Source organism: Salarias fasciatus, chromosome 1 (assembly GCF_902148845.1).
Source record: "Salarias fasciatus chromosome 1, fSalaFa1.1, whole genome shotgun sequence".
Lineage (NCBI taxonomy): Eukaryota > Metazoa > Chordata > Actinopteri > Blenniiformes > Blenniidae > Salarias > Salarias fasciatus.
Genome location: NC_043745.1, coordinates 9,710,570 through 9,731,246, shown reverse-complemented (window position 1 = coordinate 9,731,246; position 20,677 = coordinate 9,710,570). Strand labels below are relative to the sequence as shown.

General features: G+C 42.3%; 1 protein-coding gene across 3 annotated transcripts in view; it reads left to right on the top strand.

The window, feature by feature from the left end:
* Nucleotides 1-20,677, top strand: part of akap13 (A-kinase anchoring protein 13) — a 134,954-nt gene that overhangs the window by 13,169 nt on the left and 101,108 nt on the right. For all 3 annotated transcript variants that reach the window (XM_030088069.1, XM_030088060.1, XM_030088049.1), the window contains exon 2: nucleotides 10,318-10,361. In XM_030088069.1, the coding sequence (XP_029943929.1) occupies nucleotides 10,329-10,361 (33 nt within the window). In that variant the 5' untranslated portion in view covers nucleotides 10,318-10,328. The remainder of the gene's footprint in view (nucleotides 1-10,317; nucleotides 10,362-20,677) is intronic.

Sequence of the window (20,677 nt, the reverse complement as noted above, 5' to 3'; positions counted from 1 at the left end):
GTGTAGAGCCTGAGAAATCCCACACTTATGAGTCAGTTGTTGTTTGAGTTTGGTATGAAACTGTTATTTTTGGAACTGCAAGACGAACTACATGCCGAGGCTCCACCTTATAAGGATGTGTTTCAGTCTGTCTCTACTTCCACAGCAGTTTTTAAAAGTGATTCTGCACAAAGTTACAAAACTTCCAATCTGAGCAAAAAGTGGAAGAGACAGGTTTATAATAAAACAAGAAACTGGAAGAACAGCTAAAGCACGTCTTTCACAAGGCTTTGCACCAGACTGGATGCTTTACTGGGCACACTACCATTTGGTGGAGGCTTTCAGCCGAAGCTTCTTACTGTACCTAGAGGCCTGACATCTACAGCAAGACTGACCTGAGTGGGATTTGAACCCCGAAATCTGCCCACTGTTTAAATTTTTTTTTTTTTTTAAAGTTTGTATTGTATTTGCCTACAGTTTCTGTGGATGAAAGCGCCTTTAAAGTTTTTGACACGTGCATGTATACAGTATGAGGTTAGTGTGTGCTCAAAAAAGACCATGGAGTCAGAAGGAGGAGGTATCCAGGCCAGGTTGTTCCCGTCCACTATATTTTGTTGTGAGGCTCCATAGGTGAACCACAAACTCATTCCTCGCACCCTCAGTGAGATGTGAACCTCGTCTGTTGTTGTTATCGTGGATCCCTGGTGTTGGATGACACTTCAGGTCTATATCGGGATTCTGTCCCTCTTTATGGGTTTTTCCTACATGTCCTTGACGACAGCTCACTGTGCAGGAATGAATTCAAAGGGCTTCACGAAGAAGCAGCCACAGGTAACTGCTGTCCCCATAACACGGATCCACACTGACATTCTTCGAGTTAATTAATGGCCAATGGGAGGGTTTTGACCTAGAAACACTGAACTATGAAGCTCTGCGCTTCCTAAACAGTTCTGTAAAACTATATATTGCTTGTTTTGCAGGTGCAATTTAAGTATATATGACCTATTTTATCACCAGATTCAGCATGAAGCTTTTTTTTGACATTGTTTTTCAATAAAGGGTTGATGTGTTTCATGCTCTCTTTTCACAGCCGAGGTAAACATTGAGACCTTGGAGCAGACACGCCAGCACAAACACTTTCTATGGCCGGCTTGTTGATGACAGTTGGATAGCTGTTGGATGAAGCCTTACGTGCACACTATATCTTTATTTCTATATCTAGAACCGAGTGGCTTTCAGAGGGACGATGCGCCTCTCTGGCCCCGCTTGATTGCTGGATTGATTTTAAAGTCTGCGTTATTTTTTTGAAGGACCCTCGATCGATGATTTCATGCACACCCTTTGGCAGTGATGAAACACCTCGAGCTTAAAAGCCACATGTCACACATTACAAGGAGATTCAAGTTGAATAATGTTGAGTGCAGGTTTTACAAAGTGCGACTATGCCCTGCACACAGTCATTATGTGCGGTCATTTTACCTTTTTACCTAATGCCAATTTGTGGATAAGATTATTTGGCTGTTCGTTTGCAGGGCAGCAGTGTAGTAAGTCTCTGAAAATGGCCCTTGAAATTCCATTCATTACCGTTTCATCTGGCTCAGTGGAGATTCAATTCTTACAACAGATACTAAGAAGGGATAAAAAGAGTTTGCATGTTTACACCATCATACTGTTTATCTACGTACATTCGTGCAAGGTTTGATCACAAAAACACAGCACCAACTAGTGGCCTGGCATGCAAATTGTGTGTTTTTATTCATAGTTGCTCTGAAAATGTTGCCAATTTATTAATGTGTAAAACCAACACTCTGCTTCTCTTTCAATAAATTGATAGTTTCATGGTAGAGACAGGTGGACATTGTGAAATTTGGTGATGCCGTGTTTGTTAGCAACAGAGATGTTTGGTGAGCTTTTCTCCCAACCGATGCTTTCATAAAGACTGTCGCACAACAACTACAGTCCAACAGACACATACTCTCTTTGTAGATTAGTCCTTAATGTGAAAAATACAGGGTTTCCCTTTGTGTCAGTCAATAATTGTAGGGGTGTAATGATGCAGCTCACCTGGTTGCACGAAACCCTGGGTTGGGTCGATGGTTACACAAAAGCGACGCATTTATCAGATGAAATGAATGTCTTTATCTTTACAAAAGTCGCAATGTGTCGTCTGCGGCTGTGCTGGGGAATCCTCAGCTGACAGTCCGATTAATGAGTTGTGAAGCTAATCCTATTCATCCTCCCATTCACGCTGCAGTCACATGGCTATTATGGCTTATTTTGATAGCCAGGGGACCTGCGGAAGCCATAACAGGTCTATTCACAACCCTTGACTCGGCATATCGCCACTCCGATCCCAGCATTGAGGGCCTTTTGTCTCTAGATTTATTGGCCTATTTGTGATGGCTCTGCACTTGAACACGGCTGATGTCCCGCTTCACGCGAGGTCTTTCTGCTACAGAGGGAGAAAATTCTGTTCCAGTAGCAGTTCAAAGGCAGTTTCTGCCGTAATAGAGACTCTTAAGGAGTGCGGCTGAAGGCTGGCTGCACCCGGTGTTGTAGAGGGAGTTAATGGCTTGTGTAATCTCTATAAGCAGGTGTCGGGTGGCTGTAGGGTGGGCTGAGGGGATGTCATTTCTCAAGGTTCTTCTGTTACCAAGGAACTTTATTTCTGAATTCCCCATTATTTCTTTAAAGGAAAATACATTGCAGAGCTACAAACATGTGCTTCTGGTTTCATTTCATGTAGATTTTAATCAGTTACTGAGATAAACTATTTTACACAATGACAGTTTTTGTTTTTTCTTTTTGTATTTTTAAGAGTTAATTTAGTTGGGCAGCTTGTTCTGGTTTCTCAGTTTTATTGTTTTCTACAGTTATAGATTTATATCCTTGATACGGACACTGTAGCGTGACCTAGAAGTTCAGGTATTAACCACAGCAGCAGAATATCTTGTAGCAGTAAATTGCCTGGAACTTGTTTACCTCTGAGCAGCTTTATGTGCTAGAGAAATCAATGCATTCAGTGTAAACTTCTTTTCTATGGAATTTTCTACTACAGGAGTTGAAGTGAGAAATGACCCACAGATGTAACCATGCTGGAAGTCCCCCGTGCACTCACTGAATGATTATTGCTGCCCAGGAGGAAGAGTTGGATCAGATGGACGGTCACGCCCACTATACAGTGTGACCACAAGGTCAGCGGAAGTAAATGGGTCAGTGGGGGTCCAATATCAAACATGCATTCAAGGATGTTTTCATATTATATTAACAAAGAATCAAGTGACTCCTCTGTGAAAGAGTCTCTTGTCGCCGTGAACACACAGAGAATTGTTGTCGGAGTCTGTGACCCCTTTCAGTTCATTGTTTCAGGCTGGATTACTGTTATCTGTTAAATCCCACCTCTCAGAGAAAACCTTTGAATAATAAACAGATGGCACAGATTAAACTAACATATGCCTGAATTAAAATCTAAAACGTGAACAAGAATGTGCTTGGCGGAGCTGAAACGTTTACTTTTAAAAAGCCACGACAACAAGATTAAAAAGAGAAGCGAAACCATCACCTCGCCTGCCGTGCGTGGTTATTGAATACATATTGTGCCTTGCTGACTGCTTCTTTGGCCTCTCTCTCATCATTAACAGTTCTTCCTTTCAACAAATATGAATGCCGTTGAAGACACTCTAACTCTGCTGGTTCATTGTATCATCATGAAAAAGTATCTGCCACATCACGTACATATCCACACATTTTATTCTATGTTTTTTGAAATGAACTGATAGTTTGAATTGGTCATTTAGGTTTTCCAGTCCACTACATGAGGGAAACGGAACAAATAACTTTTCTTCTTTGACTGATCCAAAAATAGTCAATGACACATCTGAAATGCCCCTTTATAAAGAAATAATGTGAACACGTGCGAGCTTTTCCCAGAAAAACCCATTAAAGTGGCCAGTTTTACAAGTTCAGATAGGCTAACTAGATTAGAGTGGCAGTCAGGCTTAAGAGGAAGTCCTTGTGTCTGGTGTAATGTTACAACCGCCCCCTCCCCCCCCAGTGGAGCAATTTCATCCTGAGATGATGCAGTCGTCTTGAGTCAAGTTCCTTTTGCGGGTAATATTCATCCCAGCAAAGCAGGGAAAAAAAAGAAAAAAAAAAAACCCCACCCTCGAGAAGAGAAGTGAGAAGTGAGGAAAGTACAGCGTCAGATGGGTCGTCACATGGCACTGGAGGTGGCAGTTTGTTTTGAATAGAGCAGCAGTGTAACATTTTACCTGTTCCACTGTGTTTTTGCTAAATGTTATGTTTTCTGCTCTGAGTACAACTACACTGTGTGTCAAAGTAATGTCAGTAAATACACTGTTTGGGAATGTGTGGAGTGAGACCCAGTGTAATTTTAACCTCTCTGGTCTCCTGTAGCAAACACATGGACTCCACTGTCTGTGGTAAGTCCTGACTGATTCATCAACGCTCATCTTTCCAACTAAAAAAATCAAGCTTAACTTTACTGTCAAGCCGGCCTCCTGTTGAAACAGAATCAAAATATCTTTCTTCTGACCAATGAACTGGTGAGACACGATCTAACAACAAATATACAAATAGGAGGAGCTTTCACCTCCACATGACTTATGTAACACTCTGTAATACCATACCATCTATTTATACTTTCAGTTTTTTGTTGAAGCCGTTTTACCTGGATCCCTTGAAGCAGATTCTTTAGATTTAACACACGTTTACTCTCTGACTCGTAAATGACAAAATGGATTAGGTTAAAGAAGAAAGTCATTGTGGTCTCAGATTTTTCAAAATTTATTTATTTATTTATTTTTTTAATATCTTCCCAAGAAAAATAAGAAAACAACCTAGAGGGGATGTTTTTATATTTGGCTCGAATGATGTTCGCTTGGACTCCGCAATGAGTAAAATTCCTGTTTGTCAAAGGTCACTGTGACCATATTTTCTTACTTTTTGTGCCATATCCCAGGTAAGCCTACACTTGTCTTTTATTATATTTATTTTCTCTGCAGGTGCTAAAGAACTTTGAATAGTCATTTATGTTAGTTGTAACTCTGCTGATTGGCAAAAGCAATCGATGTCATATGGATCAAGGACTCCTGTTAGTGAAAGCGTTTCAGAGTTTATTAAATACCCACTGGAAGTCATCTGCTTTAATTCATTCCACCTGCAGCCAGTGCAAACTCATAATGACATTCATTTCGATGTGGTTTACTTCAGTTATATTGTACTTTGTTTATTGAGTGTGTTTTTTGTGCAAGGAAAATCATTGTTATGTGGATTTACAGATTCACCTTTCCTGTTTTTAAATTGTGGCTTACATCATAGAAACATGCAATCCTACCTGCTCACCAGAGGTCTTTAGCATGGCACATGCATACTTTTACATGGTATGAATAGTTTTAGTAGCAAATTAAAACGGGGGACTCTTGTCCTTGGTGGAGCTTTGCTCTACAGGTTCAACGCTGCCAGTTTGAAACATTTCTGTGACAAAGTTATGCAACAGATCATTTGTCCTTGCTGCCCTGCTTCACTCCTCAGATGTCACAATGTCTCCACACAGGTATAAATTGGTATGAACTGGATACAAGGTGACAGCATGCAAGCCTGTTCTCAGAAATCAAGTGGCCATCAGTTTTTGCTTGTGAAGAAACTGCAGATGTGAAACTTTGTCTTGAAGTGGTGTTTTTTTTTTTCTTTTTCCCTGAACTTTCCCCAGTTTCAGATGCAGATGGAAGGTTCAGTTTGACGTGCCGGTGAAAATCAGCCTGTCACAAGGGCTTAGGACGGCAAAGAAATGGCCATTACAGTGTCAGGCTAAGCTGTTGTGTCCCGCTGCCTGCTATGAATGTGTCAGGAATGTAAAGCAGGACAGAGCTGATAAAGGGCACAGAAACCTTTCTTGGATGAATAAATGTTATCAGCTCTGTCCTCAAAGGTAAAAAAAATACTTGAATTGAGCAGAGCCATTACTTTGGAAGTATTTTCTTGTCGTTCACTGACATAGGTCATCTCACGGTCTTTCAGATGTCATGTAAATAAAATCACAAAGGCACACCAACTGCTGCAGTCAATAAAACTGTCAGTTAGGCTCGTTAAAGCATCCTTGAGTTAAGAATGCCGAATCATGCACGCTCCCGTACTGCCGAGTGGTCATGAAAGAGCAGCAGCAGATGACAAATGTCCGCAATATGAAAATATAAAAGAAGCAGCGGGCCTGTTTGGGGGCATTATGTGTGAGTCTTATCAGTCAAAGTTGTGCATGTGGTGAGGAAGCTGGTCCCTGGCCCAGTGCACTTAAGGCAAGAGGATTAGACTCCAGAGTATTATTAGAGCTACTGATTATCCCCTTACCTGATCCGCCTAATTCTAGCTCCAGCCTATTTATTTAGTAGAAAAGTGGAAAAATGTTTGGATTGGGCAGCAGAAAGTGAATTGGCCCCACCGTGCCTCAGCGCTCTGTCAAACCCAGCATTGACTCTTTTTTTTGGGAGTTCTCTGCTGAACTCATTAGGTCCTGGCCTTTTGTCGCCGCCTCCCCCGCTGTGGAGTTCATGTGATTAATGTACTGCTGACCACTGAGGCCAGCAGCAAGGACTTGTTTTAGTGCCAGAGAACAGCAAACAAAAGAAAATTGTCTCTGCAAATAACAGAGGAGAATACGGGCCTCTCTAAGCTGACTGGTCCTTCCAATAGTTCATGAATGCAGGCGGGTGGATACCTCTTGAAGGAAGTTCAACGAAAAAGGTTTCCAGCTCGTTCGTCCTCAAGTCTGCAGCAGTAATACATTTGTTTGGATGTAATTACACACTCGTTGCCTCTGACCTTGTGCCCAGAAAACGGCTTTGAGGCCTGCGTCCCGGACTGGGAGTCAGGGAATCAAATGTGAACATGAGCCGGTAAATCCAGCTAACTGATCTACCCGCCGCATAAACCCCTTGCAGTAGAGGGAGAATAGTGTTACCAGTGGTTTAATCTTCTTTTACTTAGTTTGCTTGGTGAAGAACTGACAGGTAATCGAAGGATGAGCCTTAGGGCTCGCAGAAAATGTTGTCATCGTTCTCTGTGGGTGTCTGAACAAATACGCACCAGTAGAGGTGAGGTAGTAGGATGATGAGCTGCTGTGTGTCCGTGCGTACGTACCCGTGTCTGTGTGTGTGTGTGTGTGTATTCCCATGTGTGATTCTGTGTGTCTGTTCTCTACTCATGCACTATTAACCTCCCGTCGAGCTTTGGGATCTCTGCCAGGGTCGGGCTTAGCAGCCACCTTGTCGACAACAATGTTCTGATGCTGCTAGAGCTGATTTTCAAGCTTTTTTTTGTGGGAAAATGAAGTTATTGTTGCATTTTTTATTACCCGGCATGACAGCTTTGAAACCTTTCATTTAAACAAAGCCCTCCAATCAATTAAAAGATGGTTTTGGGGACAAATCTGTCTCTGTGTCTTGTATATTAATGAGTGTTGATAATAATGGGCGAGAACATTCCAAAGTATGACGATACAGAGATAAAGTCAGCTAGTTGGGGTTATTAATCGCCCCACATATTGTATTCCTCATGGGCCACACTCACATGAGTTTTAGTTCCCCTTCAATGCTGAATACAAATTAATTGATCTTTAAAAAGATGAAAAATTTCAGTGTAAATGCCTTATTCGGAAAGAATGATTCCATGTTTATTGAGATTTTAAAGCGTAATTAAATATTTCCTTGATCATGTGAATCTTCATTCCACTTAAACTTAGTACACACAGAATGAACAGAATTATATCCCTTGTACTGTCACAATGAGGCACATATTCCAAGATGGCCAACCGGCACAAGAGTTGGACTCAAACAGGTATAGCTTATTTAATGGGAGCCTTAGAAGAAATGGATTTGATGGAAAAAATTGGACGGACAGAAGCATAAAAACGCTGACGTTTTTCAGACTGTAGCATAAGAGAATTGTTTTTTTTTTTTTTTTTTGACTTCTGTAACCTTGATTTGAAGTAACTATTCCCATGTCAATGCGAAGGAAACTACTTTAATAAGCGTGTTATTTTTGGTAAAATTGACCCCTATATGCCATTGATATGCTGTTATATAATTCTATTTAACAAACTGTTGTTTGATTCACGCCATTACCTGATTTTCCTTTCAAACATGCACCACCTGCCTCCTCAGAAGCCCGTACATGCAAGCTTTTCTCGATACTTGCAACCGCCTTCATGGATTTCATGCGAGGCCTGAAAATAGTGAAGTGTGTGAACCTTGCTTCCAGAACAAAAGCTGTAGTTAGGTGAAATAACCTGACACCTTGAAGTGATAGACTGAAGCGTGCACAGGTGTGGGTGACGCAGTTCCTAATGACAACATTCACATCGGTAATTATATCACATCAATGTTTCTTGAGCATACTTGCATTATCGCCTACGCTGTTTTTGTATACATCGTGAAAAGGTGCATACAATTTGCCTTTTGATGCAAAAGTAAGGAAGAAGTTAAAGCACACTTACTGATCTTATTTTCTGCTTCTTCTTTTCAGTGCACTGTTTCTGTATGAGAAGTGACAATCCAGTGACATCTTGGATGATGGTGCACTTGTCAAATGTCAAAGTGACAGTTAAATAGTTGTGTTAAACCCTGAGCAAGGTATTGATTCTGCTTTATACCTGCTGTGGCTCACCGCAATGTAGAAGTATTTATTATTCTTCTACTGATTGATGCATTTCACTTGAAAACTGAATATAAAAACAAGTCCTGGACACACACACAAACACACAGACACGCACTGCACACATAAAACCATTGGAAAATCTGTTTATGTTTTTTAATTTTCAAACCTCTATCCAATGCAGCCAGCCAGTTCGGGTAGTTTTTGCAGATATCACATGAAGGACTTTCACTCATAGTTTCGAATGACTTTGATTGTATTACGAACGATAGAAAATTGTTTTTCAGATATTCTTTTCCAAGTCCTTCCATGAGAAGCTTCTTAAGGGATAAGGCATCCACAGGAATTCCTCCAGTTTGCACGTCAGTCACGATGAACTGCGGGGATACGGTCCTTGTAAAGTCTGTCACATCCTGTTTTTGGTCGACTTACAGCTTCTCGGTCCGCGCTGCACTCTCACTGCCATCAGACTTAAATTGAACCTCACCACAGTACATTTGCAAGCGTACCAAAACCTGCTTTTCCAGCAGTCTGCATGTCAGCTCCCTTGGAGTCGGCACAATAGCTGCTGCTTGGAATATTAGCATACAGAGAGAAACATTTGGGATCTAAATGCTCTGGTATATATTCACAAGTTAGTTACCTTTGTTCATGCAGGGAGTGCACTGTTGGGCTTTCAGATAAGTTTGTCACCTCAGTTTCCTTTTTCATGTTCTGATGAAAACCAACAAAAATTGCTGGCAGACATTTCACCAAGACATTTTCTCTGACGTAGCAGCGACATTGCTGACAGACTGCAACACAACGCCAGCAACAGCTACGACGTTTACATGATGAGTTAAAGTGAAAATGGAAAAGTTTTGTTGCGTTTTGGGTGCCCGTTTACATGACAGTGGTGCTCAGGGCTCCTGAAAACGCAACATTTTCTAAATTGCGCCCAAGGTGGAACGTTTTGAAAACACTGACTAGAAATGGGAAAACTGCAACTTTTCTGAAATAGTGCTACTCCGCTTGTGCACCGCGACGAAAGTAAATTTTCTTCTGCACATGCGCACGTAAATAGACAATAACGATAATGGCGGTTTCTGGAAAGGCATGGCTTCCAGTCCTTTTTCTCCTGGGACTTGGTAGTTTCATTGTATAGAGTCACCTGTAATAGCAATCCAACTTGGTCTGTCCACACGAATGACCGTGTACTCCCATTGTTAACGTTTCTACCGTATTCACTGCATGCGTGTGTGGTTTCATAACAAAAACTACAAACAGCACCAACTGGTGGCCAAGCATGCTAACTGTATCGATTTCAGGATTTCGGTCGTTTCCGTGTAAACGGACATTGTTTTCAAAACATTGCCGTATAGATGCAAAACCTCTCTGAAACTAAAACGATGCATTTTCCCTTGAAGCGCTGGTATGTAAACGGAGCCTAAGTGAGCGATACTTGCCTAAAGGAAAAGTTTTCATTAACCTACTGAAGACAAAATGCCAATATGTTTTATAGAAAAACACTGAAGAAGACATTAGCCAAAGCAGCCACTAATATGTGAATGCTGACAGTTTGTTAAGCTGCTTAATGCGTCTGGAAAGTCTTAAGCACTGTTCAAGTACATTGAATTGTTTTGTTGCACCTTACCACTAAGCTAAAGCTGTCATTTGATCTTCTCTTTTCAGTGTCCACGGACATGAAACTCAATCCACAGAAAGCTCCGTTGTATGTAAGTATCACTCACAAGTGTTATCTGCTACATACTCTTGTCTCCCCCCCCTTGAAATTCTCTCCATAAATTTGCCGGCACAGGTGATTTCACTTCTCTCAGGTGTTGATATCATGCAGTATGTGTCTGGATGCCTGTCTGCTGGACCTGTTGGGGTGGGACAACCCACACCCTCATCATTATTATTAGTAGTTTGATGAGCTCAAGTACTTGTCACCATAACTCCACCTGACTTTTGTCTGAAAGCAGGCCCCATTAGCTGGAGTAAGAGAAAACGTGTGTGGGTGTGCAGGGCCTGATAGTGGAGAGCACAACATAAAGCTGCATGCAAATCAAACCACTGTTCACTGACCGGCAGCCATTTATTACAGTTTGTGCTTTTCTTAATGTCTTCTATGATGAATTTTAATGTGCTTGCTTTCAGTGTTGACAAGCTGATGCTATTACAAAAAGGAAAAAAAAAAAACACTCAAGTAATTGATTAAGAAATGAATCACATGAGACAAAGGAGAGACATCTTCATTTAACCGAACCTGCAATTTGTATCACTTTACTGTGGGTTGGCTCTAGTGGAAAGTGGAAAACCACCCCTCACAGTGTTTCTCTCCAATCATTAATTTCTGTGGAGGAAGACACCAGAGACTCCGTTTGCCCAGCGTGACGTAGCTCCGGAGTCTGTGCATGTGGCTGTACCTTAATGAACAGCTGTAAGTCAGCTTCACATGGCTGTATGGGTGAATCTGGTGGAAGTTTTCCTACCGTGTGGGGATACATTTGGTTGCACAGTAAAATTTTCATTTCTTACATGGCGTTTGACAGACTTTTTTTTTTTTTTTTTTTACAATTTCAATGTAACTTAACAGGCCCTAAATATTTAAAGACAAGCTAAAAGCAGAGCCATGAAAAGCCTTATTACCAACCACCAGTAGAAAGCAGAAAATACAGTAGCAGGAACTTACTACAGGAACTGAGAAAACTCTTGATATAGGAAATAGAGGATTACTGAAATGTAAAAAATAAAGAGGTGAATTGATAAATGACAGAAATAATGTAATATATTGAAGAAACAAAAAAGGTTTAGTTTTATGTGAGGCTAAAAGGCATCTTCATGAAGACCAGGTAAAACAAAAATGAAATGAAACACCTAATAACAAGACTGGGCAATATGACCCAAGATTCATTTCTCAATATATTTTATCAAGAAATTGATGCACTATCTAACAATATATATATTTTTTTCTTTATAAAGTTTTACCACAAACAAAATTATGGGTATAAGTTTTAATAACCACCACCTGCACAGAATATATATGTGGATTCTTCTGATTAATGGAGAAAAAAGTGGCATGCATTAAGAAAAATATGTTTGTAGATTTTAGGAAGCTGAGTTGGACTCATTTTAGTTCAGGGAGACACTGGGGGGGGGGGGGGGGGGGGGGGGGGCAGATCAGTGAAATGACAGCACAATAATACACAAACATCCACAAATACAAGTGTTTTAGTGGAAATAAATAGAATACATGCATGAAAATGTATTATCTTCAAGTAAAATTTCAGCATCATGCCAGTTTTATTAAGTATGCACCAAGTTGTTAAATAGACCAAAATATAAATCTAAATGTGTCTAACGTGGTGCCAGTTTTTCCAAGGGCACAATGGGCATTCACTTAGTACAAGTATAAATACATTAGCATGGCCCAGCTAGTCCAAGTCTCACAATGATATGGCCACAGATACATATTTAGACATGCTAAATATGTATCTGTGACCTCCTAAAACAAACCCGTGGAAGTTATTTGACACACTCTTTAGGGATTGTAGATGAAGCAAGACCTCTGCTTTCCGTTTAGCCCATCCACCCGCCCGTCTGTCCATCGATCCATCCTTCCATCCATGCTACTTATGAAGGTTGAGAAGTGCTGGAGTCGATCCCAACTAAGGATCCATTTTCACAACATTTTCAAGTGAAATGGGGATTAACTTTATCCAACCGTGGTGCTTGAAGGCACTGAAAACTAAACTTTTTGAAAACTGCTTTCTGAAAACACCCAATCTCAGGGAGTGAATGCAGGCTCTGTTTATGCTGCACACTCTTTCGGATTCATCAGAGCTTCTCCAATAAACTGTACATTCTCTACATCATCTTCCTTTTTTTTTTCCATTACATATGACAGGGAGCCCATGCGAAAGCCAGTTTGAAGGAGTTTGATTACTTACAGCGTACTGTTGTCCACATCCATTCGTAGGTGGTTGTATTACATTTACACACAGCTCCTGCTAATGACCCCAAAGGAAAACTACCGTATTATTGTTTTCAGCATTGCTGCCATTTCCATGTGTCCAGCGATCATTTTCAAAACATTGCCTTTGAAACGCAAAGCTTTTCTGAAATGAAAATGCAAAACCAATCGTTTTCAGTTGATTATTGTTGTGCAAGTGCCTCTAAAAGCAAAGTCCATTACAGTGTAGCTGCACGCAATCACGCTTACACCTCCGGACGACCTCGGCTCATCAGCTAATCTCACATGCTTGGTATGTGATCTGTGGGAGGAAACCAAGGTACCTGGAAAACACCCACGCTTGATAGGGGGAACATACAGATTTGACACAGAAAGTTGCGGCTTGTATTCAAACCCCCAACAATCCTGCTACAAGGCGAGAACCTGCTATTCAGAATCAGAATTCAGTCAGATAAAATCACATTCCGCATGGGAAGAGTGTTTCACTTAACCCGTTGGACCTCTGCTCAGTCATGCTGGGTGAAGTTACCTGCTCGTTTGTGCAGTTATCCAATTATTCAATAATACCGAAGCATCCTAGTGTGTTTGGTTTCATAGACACGGTCAAGAACACCTGCTGAAGGTCAAGCACATCATCAGAATGTGAGCTTGGACACGGCACGCTTGTTTGAGCTAAACAATGGGGTATTCCACAAACTGTCCATCTGGTGTAATTTTCTCACCCAGCTAAGTGTTGGGTTAACAGGGATTGTTCTAAAAAATAGAAAATATCCAGCGAGCAGCAGTTCTCTGGGGCAGGATAAGGAACGGAGGATAATGGGCAGACTGCTTCTACATCTAACTGAAATAACCTCTCATTGCACTATACAGAAGACCCTCCCTTAACGCCTAGCTCGTTGAACCTTGATGTAGATTTGCAGCAGAAGCCCACCCTGGGAGGATTTCTCTCAGTGAAGAACGGGAAAATGAGGCAGCAGTTCACACAGTTCACTAAGAGTCCACAAATACTGAGTGGGCTGATGAATCTGCTTTTCAGCTTTAAAATTCAGACGGTCTTATTGGAACTTGCATAATTATTTCTTATTCATTTGAGCTCTGATCTGACTGTGTTAGCACTCAGCTATTACCTGCATACATCTCAGCCTCTGACACTCTCCAGGGTCCAGCATGTTTACAGCAACACTAACATGACTAATCCCACGTGAAAGAAGAGCTGCTTATCACAGCCACTATAAAGTAAGGGTATAAATTTTTACAATGCCTTCCGGTATCACTTCATGAACACTGTGCACCATATAATGTTGAATTCCAGCGTGATACTGGGGCATGTCCCAGAGCTTTAAACTTCTCACACTGGTTTCTTAAACTCAGATTGCTGACACAGTCAGCAGACCTGAACCTGATAGAGTGCTTTGGAGTTGGGAAATCATGAACAAATCTGCAGCAAATGTTTGAGACTGGCATTTCAGTGTGCGGACGAGGGCTGGGTGATAAAACCATAATGACATATATCGCAATATAACTTGATAGAGTATAAAACATGTTTGACAGACTTTTTGATAGTGTGCTCATGTGTGCTTCGACAGACAATACGACTAGCCAATGAGAGCGAAAGCCGCTCCGTGCTGAGCCAGTCATGTGGCTGGAAAAGAGCCGTGCCAAGTTGGCACACAGTAGCAGCTAGTCACAGCACATGTTAATGTTTGTACTGCTGCAGCCGTGCAGAAGGGTGATCACCCGTCCGGGACACGCAGTGCTCCAGTCTCCCCTCCACCTTCAGGCGAAGCTAACAGCGCCTTACGACCCGCCCACACCCCAACACCGGGATGCTATTCCACCCCGGATGGAAGGAAAGAGACCAAAACGTCGTGTGTCCTGGACAGAAATTGGGCAGGTAGACACCTATGCAGTGAGAAATAAGTGACTCCTCAGTCAGACAAAAACGACAGAGGATTGTTTAAAAAAAAAAAAAAAAAAAAAGGAAAACAGTTCTAGTTATTTTTAGTTTGGAAAGAAAATCAATATTTAGATAAAAATAACCCTCTGATATCTTCAAATCTCACTACAGAGTAACGGAAATCATTCAAAGTAGACAAAAATAGTGATTTGTTTTATGCCGTGATATATATAATGATCACGACTGAACAATTATCATGATAGCACTTTTTCCTCATATCGTCCAGCCCCAGTGAGGACTGTTGCTAACACCTTGTTGGATCTGTGACACCAAAAATTAAAACAACTTCAGTTGCTGATTGATGAAACTGCAACTCTATATATGCCATCAGTTCGTCCATAACATTCTAAGATGAGCTATTGGTCGACACTTTGCAGTCTTTAACTGCTGTTGCAAACAAGAGCCCAGCGTCTCCCTCTGAGGGAATATATGAAACAGCAGTAAGAGTTATGGCTCTACCCTTTGTGTCTGTGTCCCAAGAGTAAACTCTCAGCAGTGTTTTATGTCATGCACAAGGTTTTGGCTGATTCATTGATTCGTCACTACATCTCTGCTACAGTGTTGCCTGTGCATGTGGAGCCAGACGTTTCTTGCCTCATTTTTTCCTTAATGCTCAGAAACGAGCTCACGAGCAACTTTTACTGGATGCTTCCATACTGTTTTCTGGCTCACCTTGCAGCACGCTCCACCCTGGTTTGTCAGGAAGTGACTTTCATCTACGTTAGGAATTCTGAGCCCCGAGGCAGCTGGAAAGCTGTGTTGCTTGGGAAAACACAGGTCTATGCTTTTGTACTTCACATTCTAACAGGCTTCGCTATGGGTTACCAACCAGAGGCAAATGATGCAGAAAGTAAACCCAAAATGAGAAGCCCATTGGAGGGCTTAAATCATGAAGGAAATGGATTAGATCTAGAAACGTTCTGCATGTGAGAGAAGGTTTTTAATGCCAGCTGTAATCTGACTTTCAGATATCTGAACGGGGTAACACCCTGTAGCAGATCTGTCTACACTTTTAATTCTGTGGCTGCGCTCTTATTCGTCCATTGGAATGTCTGATTACATTAGAGGGTTGAACACATGAACATAAAGCCTGATTTCAGGATTATATATGGCTCATACCTCTGATTGTTATTGAACCTGGCGTGCCCTCAGACACACTGAGTGGTGCAAAGAAAGCATACCCCGTGCCATTTGTCACTATATTGACTCATTTTACAACAGTTTAATTTGTGTTTGTTATTGTGGTTACTGTGTTATAGATAAGAGATTGGTTGATTATTTGCACACGTAAATATAGTTACTGATGTAATTTCAGGTAGAACTAAAACATCTGCAGGTCCTGTCAGAGCTTTTGTTTGATTTGGTACATATTTGATGAAGAGTGTGTGTGTGTGTGTGTGTGTGTATGCAGGTGGTATTTCAAAGTGGGTATCTTGGAGGACGCACTGGTAGCAGGTGTGGAAGGCACACAGGAAATGAGATAAGGTGTGTGTGCATGCGTGTGTCTCTAAAGGCTAGATTGGCTCATACATTAACCACCCAGACAACCTTATCTGTGATTTACAGTCAGACTTCTCAGTGGAGCCAGGCGGGTAGTCAGGCCTCATTAGACTTCAGATTTTCAACACTTATCACAGCAGTTCACAGTAAGATGGCTCATAGGGGTTAAGTAGTTAGCCTGTAATTGCATCGTACAGGAAAAAAAAAAAGAAAAGAAAGATATTTGAGAGACTTCCTAAGTGAGTGAAAATGGCTACCCTGGTTTGTAAGTGCACATTTCTAGATCGCTACCTCGAGAAACAGTTTCAAGGAGGCCAAAAGGTGCGTGACCCATGTGTTGGTGCATTATTAGTTTGGTCAGCGAGAGACTTTTAATGAGCGAGGGATGGGTCGAGAAATGGAGTAACTGCTGAGGGTTGTCTGACCTGTACTGGAGAGGACAACTTGCGGGCGCTCCTAACAAAATGAGTTTTTCCTCAATAACAGTGACAGACTCAACTGTTTTGGCTGTGAGTAAACATGTTATTTACATTCCTGGCACTTAGCTGACAATGCTTTTCAGGGTGGCTTACAATTAAATGAGCAGGTAGTGGCTCAGCGGCTAACACAACATGCATGACCGCGAGTGCGGCAGCTAGCTTAGAAACCCAGGCAAGGTCCCTGTGAAGGCGCTTTTCAATTAATAGCTATAGCGCCCAATCACTACCAGTGGGTCCTGTTTACTGAAAAACATATTTTTTCAGAGACTCAAAACAGCATTGTTGTTGAAATGAAGAGCCAAATTGCAACTAGTTTCAATTTTTATGTGAAAACTTGGTCTTCTAAACAAGGCCATAGTCATAATGAAAACTCATTGAGGTGTTGACAAGTGTGTATTTGACTCTGCACGCCTCCCAAATGTGTCTGACCTCGCCTCAGCCTTGTACCTGAACACTTCATGTGTAGAGAAACATGAAGCACGAAACATGTTACCAAATAACAAACAAACCTTTTCTGTTACTGATCTCGACTTCATTCGTATTCTTCAACATAACACATTTCACAATTAATTATATCTTTATTTTCTAACTTTCTCAATTGGCACTGAATTTTTTTTTCTTTAATTACAGAAATCATTGTGTCCTTCGAACTGGTGAAGTTCTCTGCAGTAGATTTGTCTGCATTTATGAACTGAGAGATGTGTGTTGTTGCATATCACTGTCTGCATGAAGTGGATACTAATTAAATTTTGGGAAAACAAACAAAGAATCATTTTTGGAGCTAAACTATGTAAAACGTTCCTCCACTCTGCTGTGTGCCCTTGAGAAAGGAATTGTACTTTGAAGCCAGAGTAGCTTTAAACTTTTAACTTTGTATCACAGCAGCTTTTTACGCTGTATCTTCCTTGACTTGTTGCCTATAGGCCGATTTTCTGTTGTTGTTGCAGCACTCTCTGCAGCAGGACTGATTGAAAGATGTAAAGCTCGGTCTGTGGCATTCAAGTAAAGGTTTTTGTGCAGAAATCAAGCATATAGATTCCTTGTGATGTGTGGGTAAAGTGAATCAAATACCTACAAAATGCTACTTCTTTATGTCACACATCAACCTTGTTCCCACTGCACAGCTAAAAGCTAAAAGCAGTGAATAGAGTGCCGCAGGGAGTACGGCCATAGTGTAGGTGCGGTTCTGAACCGCCATGTAATGATGCAGGTATGTGATGATAAACACAGGGCCCCATCCCACATAGCAGAAAGGTCTGGGCCAGATCTGGCGTCAAGCTATCACTGCTGCCTGACTGTTGGCATGGCAAGTGGTTTGTCAGTCGGATGTGGGCCAGAGCTGACAATGATGCCACATGCAGACTGATTGTGGTTGACCTTATCTGTCTCATATGAACAGGCATGCATGTTTTCTCTTAAGTGTGAACCACAAATAGTTAAGTCATTTTTTCTACCTCTATTTGTGTGTCAAACGTCACTCAGACGCCACCACCCACTCCTAATAGACATACGTAGACACCTCATTACGTGCTGGAGCATAATTTAGAGAAGCCACTATGCTAATTGGGCCGTGCCTCTCTAGGCTAGCACCAGAACCAACTGGAGTCATTGCTGAGTAAGCACCTCTGCCAGTATTCTGAGCAGTCTGTGGTTGCAATAACTGGGGCAATAATGAAGCAGATGAAGTGGTGATCACTCTCAGGTTGTGCCACTGCCTGCACATGCAAGAATCTGTGCAGAACTGTTCTTTTTCAAGGGTTTTATCTACTCACGCATGTGCAGGAGGTCTCTCGACTCTAGCCGTGCTGTGCATGCGCAGTAGAAGCACACTGAGAACGTTGAGTTGAGTTGTGTCTTGCCCCGTTAACACAGAGACGGAATTGTCGCGTTTTCAAAAGGTTGTGTGTACAGTGGCTCTGAGCTCCATTGTCATGTAAACGGATCCCCAAAATTTTCTTTTGAAGCACTGAGTCAACGGGTTGTAGTCAACTTGTGTTGCTGCTTATTAGGCCTACTTCAAGTGTGATGTTGAACTTCATTTCTTCGGTTGCACCAATGTTTTTGAGCTTTTAGTTTAACTATGGAATAAGAAAAATCATTCTGCGAATCATTATTGGCAGTGACTTTCTGGCATTATGCATCGTCCCTAAATCAAGTCGCTGCTCAGCCTGGATATTTGAAAACCCCGGCAGCAGTAGGATGTGTCAAAAGAAAAAGGAAAAAAAAAAAGGGGGATTCACTTATAAACACGTTTAGAAAGAGGGGGGTTGGGTTCACAGCTCCCAGCTGTGCTTTTGATGCTGCTTAAAAGCTGCCTGTTCCCTGTTGAAGCTTCATGATTAGCAGGTCAATACCTCAGCAGGTCAGATTGTTAAGTACTTATAACCAGCAGAGAGCACAGTCATACAGCGTGGCTGAAAGACATCCTCTCGTGTCACGCAGATTTTTTTGTGAATGGAGCAATGTGCCTGTGATTCACTGAGAATTACTCTATTTTTTGATTTGGTTATTGTTCCGATTAGACCGAATCTCGGCAGTGGTGAAGTCGGCGTGCGCGCCCTTGTTTGCACGGTTCGCAAAGGTCGCCGCGTGCAGCTGTGTTTCCTGCCGTCTGCTGCAGATGCTTGGCATCGCTCTGCTCCCCAGCTCCACCCCCACCTCCTGCCATTCGCCTCCAAAATGAGTGACAATGATCTTATTCAGTTGATTTTCTCCCTCGTTCGCTCGGCTCCACATCAGTTTCAACTCGCTCATTGCTTTCATACTGACATGATTTGCAGTCGTTTTTTTTTTTTTTTATTTCCCTTTTCTTTTTAATTGGTGTTTATGATGACTGCCTCTTAATTTGGAGAAACTCGCACATTGCTGAGCCGCTGAGAGAAATCCAAGCTGCCACATTCAACAGGCTTCTGAGGTGATTTGCCACCCGCCTTCAGCGGTGCAGAGAAAAACCCATTTCTTCTTTTGTTCGACGGGAAAATGTGAAACTTATTTCACTCTAATACGTTTTCATTGTCACATCGGACTACAGACTTGCAAATCCACTGTGGTAGCAATCCGCTCACTAGCACCACAAGCCCTAATTTCCAATCTGGCCCTTGGATAAGAGATGAGTTTTTAATGGAGAGAATGTCATGCCTGCTGGCTTCCACCCATCCACAACTCATTTACTTGTGTGCCTCCGCTCTGCTTGTTAAAGCCGGTACTCTCTGTGCATAGCAACACCCGCGTCCTGCACACTTTGCGAGGCACTGTATTCAGGTCGGGCTCTCAGAAGGTGACTGCGGACAGTTTCCCTGCCCTCTGGCTGTCTTTGAACAAAATCCCCCTCACCCACTCAGCACTGCCCTGCATTGTTCAGCAGCCACAGTGCATGCCAAGCCAAGACCTGGCGATCCTGAGGCTGCAGTTTGGCCGTGCCACTGTCCCTCCAGCTGACGGGCCTCCCCCTCTAAGGCCCCGTTTCCACGGTAATCAGGAGAGTAACTGCAAAACTTCTATCGCCTTTGAGATGTACCTGCCTTTTCAAACCGGCCCCCAAGGAAGGCGGGGCTTTTCACGTTTCACACCAGGTACGCTCTACTGTTCATGTTTAATAGACTTAAATTCTTTGCACACATCAGCCAATAGCGCCACCTCATGGCCTGACCTGCCAGCGACATTGTTTTCAGTGCCATCCCCATTTAAACGTCACATCTTTTGCAGAAAGCTGCCGTGTAAATGCGAAACTCTTCTGAAACAAGGCGTTGCCAATTGGAACGTTGCGGTGTAAATGGAGCCTCAGTGGCAACGCCCTGAGGCTGCAGCTTCATGAGAGATCTGAGAGGAGCATCTAACCCAGGCCGCTGCTGTCGGACCGGGCCTGTGAAGAGATGGCAACATTAAGCAGGATGAAATGTCCCATTATCCCTCCTTGGTGTCAACACGCCGTCAGTCCCCCAGTGGAAAATAGCTAATTTCCGAACAATACCCTTTTTTTTCTCCTCTCTCTTCTTCCGCCTCCTCGCTCCGTCCTCAGATGACACTGCAACACTCCCCACAGGGCTCCAGACTTCCTGATTGTAGCGTCAGAGAAGGAGCAGACTGAGGATAATCTCTGTGCACCCCTCGAACGTTTGAATATTTGTGCAGCGGTTGGAC